Source organism: Corvus kubaryi, unplaced genomic scaffold (genome assembly GCF_017639235.1).
Source record: "Corvus kubaryi isolate FWS band 111438036 unplaced genomic scaffold, C.kubaryi_AGA036_p1.0 37270, whole genome shotgun sequence".
Taxonomy (NCBI): Eukaryota; Metazoa; Chordata; class Aves; order Passeriformes; family Corvidae; genus Corvus; species Corvus kubaryi.
The window spans coordinates 4435818-4446522 of NW_024581083.1; the positions used below are offsets into that span (position 1 = coordinate 4435818).

Genomic DNA, 10705 nt, shown 5'->3' on the forward strand with positions numbered 1-10705 from the left:
TAGTCCTATTGCTGGGCTTTTTTATGATAAAAAGAGTGACACGGGAAGACTGTCTTTCTGTATCTCACACACTTTATCTAATTTATCAATTGTTTTTTATCATAAAGCGTTCACAACACTCCAGAGGGAAAGCAAGGCTACTAGCTATGACAAAATGGCTTTAAACCCACATCTGCTTCTTGTAAGGTGTGTACATTTTGAGAAAAATATGACTGTATGCAATTGTGTTTTCACATTAAACCCCAGTCTCATAAAAAAACTGTGCAGGGACTCCATCTACAGGTCATTATAATCCTGACACACCATCGGATTTTTAAACTCTGGTCCAGTGCGTTTTAATTCTCACATTAAGAATGCACATGCACCCATTACAGCTACGATAAATATCTGTGCATAGATGTCACTAACAACCTGCACATCTATAGAATAAACATGTTTTCAAAAAATTCCCTAGCTAGGTCAGATGAAGTGCTTCAGGAAGACTTCAAATCTTGCCTTTAATATATTATAAAAAATAAATGTATTGTTTCTGAAACATTATTCAATACAGCAGCTGTTACATGAATCACCCACTCCACAAAAATTTAAAATCTTCAAGGCAGTAAGAAAATAAGTTCCTCTAGAACTGTGAATGCATAAGAAGACAAGACTAACCGTAGAGATCAAGGCACAAATAGATCTTTTAGGGATCACTATTGACAACAACAACAGTCTACTGCTTTCTGGTCATTAGGTAACATCATTTTCAAGCATATTAAATGTGTTTTATAATACAAAAATATATCTGAGAGTCTTCTTAAATGTCTTCACTGAATTTTGAATTGGAGACAGTACTTCAAGCATACCTCAAACTGCTTTATAGTCTTTAGTTAGGCTACTAGTTGTTTGATGAGGTGTTTTATGATTACAAATTGTTCTTTAATTAGCATTATTTTTAGATTATTATTTCAACAAATATTCCACAAATACAAGTGCAGAATGGTCTTTCAAACATAACTGTCATGGGCTTTGAGCTTACAAATTCTTCTTCATGCAAGCAATCTCCCTTCACCAGGAAGGTCTACTTCAGATTTTCAATACAACTACTAAGAAAGCACACAATCCCGACCAACAAAGAAGTGAAATTATGCCTCTGCTTGCAGGCACAATTAAGTTACTAAAAGCATTTACATGAGATTTAAAAAAAACCCTTCATTATACTTTTTTTCCCTCTGAAGAAACTTGTATTTCTGAATAGTCATTACATAAGAATAGAAAAAAAATTGCACAGGTTTTTAAGAGTTAGTTTAGTTTCAATTTGTTTCAGAAAGCTTTTGCTTTATTTTTTCACGGTATTGACCAAAAAAGTTTCATGCAAAAAAATTGTAGTTTCCTTTTAAACTTCCCTTACATTTAGCTGGGACTTGAACAGGGATTAACTTCCCCCAATACACTTAGTGGTAGTGCAGCCCATGCAGAATTTGTTTTATGCTGCTACACTAAATTAAAGGTTCCTAAAATATGAAAAAATTTAAAAATATCTCCCCACCTTCTTTCAGTCAGTGCATTCAGGAGAAGGCTCCAGGCCCAGAGGCAGTCACAAAGCACCAGGAATCCCTTCATGGTGGACTCTGGAACTAGAAGGAAAATAACCATTAACATCCCCCCTGATTAAAACAGGTATTAGGGAAAAAAAATCTGACATTGGAAACTTCTGCAGAATAATTTGATGTCAGGCAATGGCCTCACAACAGTAGAGCTCATGGCATTCAGAATAGGGGTGCACGGCCTTGGTTATTCTCCTGGTTACCTTTTACTTTTAGACCCAGAGACTGAGGATGAGGTTTATTTTGTGGTAAGGGTGTATTCTTTTTGCATTACTATTGAACTTTAACAAAAAAAATTACATGTAAAAGCTGCTGTCCCCAAACCCTGTGGCAGTTCTTACTCAGTTTCCCCCTGTGCTGACAATGTGTCAAGGCACTTCCACAGCATTTCCAGATAACCAAATGTAATTGGTTTTTTGTTTGACTTGAACCAGCCTGAGCCCTTCCAAACCTCTGGGAAGGTGTCAGTATATGGTAGTGTGACTGAGGAAAGTGATGCTTTCCTCACAGCCACTGCTTTGCTTTGGTGTGACGGAAACAACTTTCTTCTACAGATACAACAATCCTCCTCTTCCCTGAAATAACAGCATCAGAAAAGGACTAAAATGAGCAGATTCTAGCTCTGTGATCTGCTGCTACATAGGCACTCTTTAGGGCTAAGGGGCACAATTAGTAATGAAACCATGTGCTGACAACATACACATCATCTCCTAAATCTCTACCAGTCTCTGAATGCTGCTAGGAAATGTTTTTGCATTAGCAGCCTTTTCCTCCTCTCCAAGCATTTTCTGTACTCTCTCCAGACTTCACTGACTTACTCTCAGTTTACCTTTGAGTAAAAAGTAACACAACTCAGAAAGTTTCTTCTGCTTTCTAATAAACCATAAAATAGAAAGTTAGGTGATATTTGTGGAATCAGTGTGGCAGATTGAACTAATTGCCCAGGAGAGGTTGCAGGTCCCTTTATATATCAATTCAATGTGTGCTGGGATACAGCCGATTTTTAGGATTCGTTACATTAAATAAGGTTAACAAATATGAAGCCTGCATTTTCCCCCAACAGTGAATTGGAGGGCTTTTTACGTGCCCGAGAAAATGAAGCACCGTATGTACAAATGTTGTTGTAGCTTTAAATAAAGCTTCCCCAATTCACTGTGCACTCTCAGGGACAATTTAAATCAATAAAATACCGTTACAAAGCGGTATGTAAGCAATGAGATATAATTAATGCCTTTATAGCCAAATGATCATCAGATAAGCATTGAATGGAGCTGAGCTAATCTAACTGGATAGGAAGGAGCTGGATGTGGCAGGAAAGCGTGGATAAAGATATTCAGGGACGAGACTGCATCTTAACTTGCTCTGTAATCAGCCCCCTTACATAGGGAAAGACAACATCAGTGGCTTCAAAAATCACCTTCTCTCGGTCCTGCCAACTTCTGCCTTTGCAAAAGGCTCCTCGGGATAAAGAAAGGAAAGTGAATTATTCTGAACTATTTTGATCTGTTGAGCTCCATGCTCGCGCCCCTCCTCCCAACATCACCCCCTGCTTCGATAAACCCATCCAGGCACTATAAATCCCGAAGAAGGAAAGTTTCTTGCAGCTGGAAAAAGCAGATGTTAACTAAGACTTTGAATGAGCGTTAAAACCCAACAGCCCCCGGCCTCCCCCACCCGCTCCGCCTGACAAGCCAGCGCCGGTTTTCCCATTCAAAATGGGAGCAAGAGCCACGGTTCTGGGAGCGTTTCAGCAGCGCCCACTGAAGAAAAAAAAAAAAAAAAAAAGGGATAATTAAAAACAAAATCAGGGGCAAAAGGGGGGCATTTTGATGCATTTTGACTCACGGTGAGAGATTGAGAGATTTGCTCCTCTCTGAGGCTCAAATCGAGACTTGTTTTCTTCCCGGCATTTCAACTTTGCATCCCCCTGCCCGGAGCAGCCACCCCTCCCACCGCGCCCGCGGGAGGGAAAAACCCAAACCCAAAACCTTTCTGCGAGGGACCAGGGGAAATCAGTCGGCGCTAAAAAATAAATAAATAAGATACTTGACAATGCCCATCGATCGCTGCGGATTTTCAAGCTGGAGGGATAGGGGGAAAAAACCACCCCGACCCGGCGGTACCTGCAGAAAGAGGAGAGAGGAGCCGCCCGCGCGCGGAGACGCGGTGCCCGCAGCCGGGAGGGCCCGGAGGGGTGCGGATGTGTGTCCGTGTGGGTCCGTATGTGCCCGCGCGCGCGTCCGGGGGTGCGAGCTAACAGCCGCCCTTACCGGAGCCCTCGGGCGCGGGTCCGCGGCGCCGCTGCCCAGCGCTGCCCTGCCGGGTGCCCGCCCGCCGGCGCGGAGGCTGCGCGGCTCCGGCTCCGTCGCTCACTCCGCCTCGGCCATCGCCGCCGCTGCTCCGCTCCTCCGGGCTCAGCACCCAAATTTCGCTTCCCAGTATTCCGACCGCCGCTACACAACAAAAGCTTTCTCTTTATCAAGACAGTAGTAATACGTCCCAGGGTAAACCGGATGTGAAATAGGCTGTGACTTCATGCCAGAGAGATTTTATTTTAGAAAGGAAGGTGGTACCAAGCTCTCATCTAGAGACCAATCCGCCCATTTTTTATATGCAGCACAATTTAACTTCCAGTGCTCTCGCCCTAATCCCTTTCTCTCTGGCTGCAGACTCAAATCCTTCTACAATCTGCAGCATTATTATTACTGGGGGGAGGCTGCGCGGCCGGGGGAGGCTGCGCTGAGCATCTTTATAGACACTTGCAGTTTACAAAACAGTCTATTTTAAGGGTCGTACATGAAAAATACAACCGATCTGTGTTAGCGTTCAACTTTTGATCGAGTATTTAGTCGAGGCATAAATATGAATGAAGGCTGGCCAGGGGTATTGAGGCTGCAGCACTACGAGCGTGTGCCTATAGACTCTATGCACCTATAGGGACCTGGCGGCAGACCATGGCTGTAACCAGACGGGGACAGAGATGCTGTGCAATACTAATTAAACGTAGGTAGCACGCATTTTGGGCGAGACCCGTAGGAGATGGATAGGCTCCAGGAGCCGGCGGCTCTTCCCCACTTCCACACGCCTTTAGTCGGCAGGTACCACGTTCGCCCGACGCGGTCCCGGGGCTCAGCTGAGGACTGTGCTCGGGGGCTGCCAGCCCCTGCCCACTGTCCCGCTGTCCCTCAGGACCCCGCCGGGCACCGGAGCCGGGACATTTCCCGGCACCGGCGGAGCCCGCGGAGCCCCTGACTCGCTCCCGCGGCGGGTGGAGCTTCAGCCGCTCTCCGAACAAGCGCGGTGGCCCTGCCCTGCCCCACCCGTGGTGACCGAGGGGCACAGTCCTGCCCCACGTTAACGTCACTTTAACCCCTATCCAGACCTCCTCCCCTCAGGTGGGAACGAGCTGGGCGAGCCCGGCGGGCGACGGCACTTCTGCGGAGAAACAACGAGAAAGTTGGATGCATCAGGTCCAGAGAGGCGTCGGTGTGCGGGGGAGTGCACGCAGCGCTCACCTGCCCAGCACAGGTTATGGTCCCTTTAGCTCGAGGCGCCTTTCACCAGCTCCAAGCCTTCTGCAGAGATGCCAGACATTGCTGCCACGAGCACAACGTGGTCAGCTGTCCTTGCTCTGGTTAATGTAAAGATAAAATGAAGTCCTTCATCAATGTATCTCTTCCTTATAAAGCACTACCAGCATCTGTGGGGTGGAAAAAAGAAATTCCTTATATCATATACACCTACTGGATTTCAAATACCGTCTACTTTCCCTCTTCTCAATGCCATCACTGATTTAGTTTCTGTTCCCTCCTATGATGCTGCTCCAAGGGAGATCAAAATCCATATATCTTGTCAGAGATAACCTGAATTGATATCTTGCATTACAGTTAAGCTATCTGTTGCAAGCTTTATCCAGATTTTTAAATCAAATATTGCACATTCTGTGCATCCTCATGAAATGCATGATCTGTTTGTCTCTGTAACAGCACAAGAAGGTTTTGATTTGACCCAAGAAACCAATGACATTCATAGCTAAGGCTGGCAGTAACTTCCAAGGTGGCAATCATTTCGGATAAGTGCCTGACATAACAGCCTAAACACTGCGATGATTTTCCTAAGCACAAGGAGAATAGAAATTTTGCTTATCAGAGTGCCCTGGCGCACCAACTTTACCCAGTCATTATGATCAATGCTGAACAGCCACAGGTTATTTTAAAGGCTTGCAATGGACTTTTTGCTTAGTTTCTTGGCATTTCCAATGTAGCTCATCTCATTTTGATTCAAGGCTGTTAGCAGTGCACAGAGAAGTAGGGAACAGAAAAACCTACCCACTTCCCAAGGAAATTACAAGCAGTGACTTTTCAAATCACTATTACATAGACAGAGTCTTAGTGCCTAGAGGGATGTTTTTAAATATGCAACATTTTCACCTTCGTTTGCTCTTAGCTAACACAATTTACTATGTTTTTGTTCTTCCACTGAAGCACAAGAGAGTTTTGCTTAAGCAACAAGTAAACTGAGGCCCTCGCCTGAGTTTACAAAAACAACACAATGAATTTTTATTAAAGGACATGGACATTTTGTGGCTGTAAAACCGCTGAGATTCCTTCCCCTGTCAATAGGGCATTAATTATATCCTTATAATGACCTTAAACTATTTTTTCTAGATGAATAGTATGTATTTGCAAAAATAAATAAATATTCAACATAGCTTTAATATTTTGTTTTCCCCTTCATTACTCATGAACAAAGAGGTTGTAAGTACATTTGCTCTTTGTGTGTGTCTGTGATAGGTAGCTGGACAGAAAGATGGGCTAAAAAGTGGGTGATTGAATGGATAGAGATTCATGTACCTATGTGCACTTAAATCTGAGCAAGTGGAAAGCTGAAGCAGTTTCAGAGCCCAGGAGACATAGCCTTGCATCCTATAGTTTTCTTGACTTATTTTAATTAGTATATATACAATGGCAACTGTTTTTAGTTTACTAAAGTGTCAAGGGTTACACATGATGTTCTTTGCCTCTTTGCCTCCATGGACATAATTGCTGTGTGCCAAAGGATTATATGTTTTCCTGAGTTCTCACTGGGTGAAAATATTGACCTAAAATTGAAAAGTTGTTAATTCTCTCTCTAATTCACATCTGCTCAGAAAGTAGGACAAAACTATTTTTCCTCCATGGCTGAGATTCCTGTCCATCAGTGCTCACATATAACCCAGATTTTCTCTTTTCCTTTCAAAAGCTGTTATCGTAGTTATAATGTCATTCCATAGTAAAGGCTAAGAATATTTGGATGATATCAAACAGATAGGCTGTTTTATTATGGATTGTGTTATCAAAACAGATACTTAAGAAATAAATAAATAAAATACGAATTGTTTTTACCAGCAAAAGTGCTCTTTTGAAGGAAAAAAGCTAAGTGTCTTGCTTTTTCTCTTTTTCATCTGAATTCCGCTGACCTAATCCAAACATGACTAAGGGTAATGCATTTATCAAATAAGTCCATCTGTGGATTTCAGGCACCTAACTTAAGAGGATATCTTTGGAAATCTCAAGCTATATATAGCAATGTGCATAGTGCCAGTGAGTCTTAGGGTCATATGATTTCATTCTTGAACAAATTGTTCAAATGAGAAAGGAAAGATGCCTTTGACAATATATCTCCAGGTAACTTAGTATACAAGTGATGTGCATCTCTGCAGTTTTACAGTCACACTTGGAAAAGGAAGATGTCAGGCTAACTTTTTTTTTAGAGCCAGATTTATTACTCCATAAAGATTCCCAAAAGAGGTTATGTCTTTTATGTCACATGGGAATGTAGAACTATATCCTTTAAAAACAATATTATTAAATCTAAACAGCCAAAGCAAGCTTGGCACAACTCCTCTGTGTAGTGCTTTGAACCCTGATGTTATTGCAAGTGATTAGTAGCAGTGAAGTTAAAACAATTGAATCCTAATTTGGTAAAATATATATTTTTAAGTGGTGGATTAAAACTGACATAGAGAAAGATTTTCAAAGTAGTTAGAACTATTTTTGCTTTTAAATTTCTAGTAAGCACTTTTTGAAGTCTGGCCTATTCCTTTGATATATATACACATAGACATATCTATATTATTTAAATAGGTCACCTGAAAAGAATATATTTTTCCAGTCTTGTGGGTTTTATTATGCCTTGCCATGCTATTGCCAAACATAACCAAAAGTTTAATCTGTAAAGCCAAAAATGGAGTATTCTTTCCTAAATAATAATAGGATTTCTAGTTTGGTGTCAGAAAGGAAGAATGGCATATTCATCTATTTTCTAAAACAACCCATTGTGGAATTTACAAAAACCACCAAAAAGAACAAAGGTCACAACTGGGAACTTTTGGGGATTACACAAGACTTGTAAATCCAGTGGTGATCACTGATGAGATCTTTGTCAGGAGACTTTTCCTCCAACAGCTGGATTTATCTGCAGTGGACTACAAGCAACATATGTGGTTATCTCCTACAATCTCCCTGCTGCTGCTGAGGTGAAGTCTTGACTAGAGATCTACAGTCTCCTGGAGCTTTCATAGTACAAGATCAGCTGTCCTTAAACAACAAGGCAGCTCTCCCCACAGAAAATGAAGAGGGTACTCCTGGCATTGTGGTGTGTCAGTCAGTTATATTTCAAAAATAAGTAAATAATTTTGAGGGTTACTGTCCTTCCTGATCTGCAGATGGAAGAAAAGATTAGTTTAAGACTCAGATCTTAAAATGATGACTCGCACTTTGGTGTACTTAATGACAGTTCATGTTCCTATGGACCAATGAACTCACCTGTATCTTCTTATCTTCTTAAGTAACAATATTGATCTGTAATGATGATTTTTCCTAAAGTTGGATAGGACAAAAATCTATGTAAGGAGAAGTTCTAGATTACTCAAAATTCTTGAAGATCTATACTTTTACTTTTTTCCTTTCAAAAAATTATCAAACCATACAATGTTTAGTGCATTAAGAAGCCCTTGATACTGATCATTTGTGGTTAAGGAAAATTAGTGACTATGAGAGGAATGGCAATAAACTGAAATAAATATTAACAGAGATAAGAAAAAAATATATATTTTTAAAAATTAACAAAAAATCATTAAGAAAAACTTCAGTTCACCTGTCCTTCTATAAATACTTATGTTTGATTGAACTAAAAAATGTAGAGTCAGAATATCTCAATCTGTATTCAGATAGATGCTTAAAACATGTTTAAATCCATTCCTTTTCAGCCAAACATTTCAGAATCCACTAAAGGCCATGGGTTATAAATATTCTTAAACTTAAATGTGTCCCTCTAGTCTGAATTTTGCTGCTGTGTGCTTTGGAAACCAAATACCCTGCTGACTTCTCAGGTGACCTTAGACACATTTACTGTCTCTCCCTGTCTTGGTGCCTTTATCTGGACTGAGAAGAGTGCAGCCTGTAAAGTTCAATTAGCCCAAATTCCTGTAGATTCCAGTGGGTGCAGTGTTAAGCTGGAACTTTTCTGCAAATTTTTGAAGTCACAGAAATTTGTAAAGCAAAGGTAACGAACACATTGCCTTATCAGGGGCTGATCCCACCCACAGTTAGAGGCACAGTGTTTGATTCACCCATTCCTCCTACTCCAGTGCCTTCCTCACTTCCTAGAGATAGTGACAAGGAGACTCATCAGATGATTTTATCTTCCAGTTGGAAGCACCATATGCTTCCTGACTGCTGATGTCACTGCATAGAGCTCTGCTTGCTCAACTGCAGTGCACTGTCAGAGTTCCCCTGCATGCACTGTCCTGTTCTAGAGGTTGAAGGCTGCTGTAGAAACAGCCACATAAATATTTTAAGTGATATTCACATTTTCAAATTTAATTTTTGCATGACCTGCTTAGTGCAAAAAATCCAAGTGTAGTGAGGGTTAGCAAATGGAGATGGGGAATACACGGGGGCAATCATTAACAGAGCGATGTAATGATACGATTTTTAGCTTAGATTTTGTACTCATCTCCTTTATAGTCCTTATCTAAAAGATAACTCTTCTGCATTTTCCTCCTATTTTAAAATTATTCATGTTTAGCTTTATACCTACTGAAATTACACAGGCAAAACCTATGTAATTTTTCCAGAACAGCTGTGCTGCAAAATGAAAGCTCCGGGTGTTAGTGGCAGACATTTACAGGCAATAGAAGAGCAGGGCAGGGTAGATGGAAGTTCTGCTGCCCAGGGCTCCTTGTTTCTAATCATTTGCCTTCTCAGGTGGACTTCTCCTGATTTGTTTTCTAGTTTGTGTAGCTTATTTTTGGCTGTTACAGATTATAATGATTTATATATTTTGAATCTCCTTGCAGAGCCCCCAGTGTTAGTCAGGCAGTACTGAAATTTTTTAATTGATTAATATAATATAAGCTAGAGAGCTGCTTGATGAACTTTTAATTTTTTTCTTGCTCATTGAACCCTGCTGACTCAACTACAATTCCTATTCCATCTATTTAATTCGTAGAAAAATACCTCACAATTGTTATATTTGTATGGCAAGCTTTGCAACATCAAATCTGCATTTGCAATAGTTTGCATGGATGCTTATATTATACTAGGAAATGATTGTTTTCATCCAGAAGCAGACAAAATAATCACTGGGCTATAGAGGCAAAACCCCAAACAATTGAAATTCAATATTTTTTGGACATTATTAATGAATGTAAATTTTAGTTGGAATTGAAACTGTTTTGCAATCTAATTCTGCCCTTTATTCTAAGGGAGAACTCTAGAAACACAATTTCTGAAGGTCTCTAATAATCCAAGATGATCCAAGCGATTTTTTTTTTTTTTTTTTTTTTACTGTTGAGTAGTATCCACAGTTTTGTAGGTGTAAGGATTAGCTGCCCCATACATGTAACTGGCCCAGCTGAGCTGAGTTCACCTGGGTTGTTACAGTTCGATCTGGTCCCTGCCCACCACGCTGTTCAAACAAACTGGGATAAAAAGCAAGGAGGCTTGCTCAGGTAATATGTGAAATGGCAGCCAAGTTCATATGGAGCCACATTTAGCCTCCATAGTCTTTACTTGCTGCTTTCATAAAAACTGTAATATTTACCAAGTCTTTGCTGTGGGGATATTGGTGTGCAT

General features: G+C 40.9%; 1 protein-coding gene across 3 annotated transcripts in view; it reads right to left on the reverse strand.

The window, feature by feature from the left end:
* GABRA1 (gamma-aminobutyric acid type A receptor subunit alpha1) overlaps positions 1–4255 on the reverse strand; it is a 43020-nt gene extending 38765 nt beyond the window's left edge. The window contains exons 1-2 of one of the 3 annotated variants that reach the window (XM_042025428.1): positions 3857–4255; positions 1529–1616 (exon numbers count right to left, since the gene is read on the reverse strand). In XM_042025428.1, coding sequence (XP_041881362.1) covers positions 1529–1602 — 74 coding nt within the window. In that variant the 5' untranslated portion in view covers positions 1603–1616; positions 3857–4255. Of the gene's footprint in view, positions 1–1528; positions 1617–3431; positions 3510–3709; positions 3806–3856 lie in introns of those variants that run through there. The other 2 variants (XM_042025429.1, XM_042025430.1) reach the window with 2 other exon arrangements.
* Positions 4256–10705: the final 6450 nt, after the last annotated feature.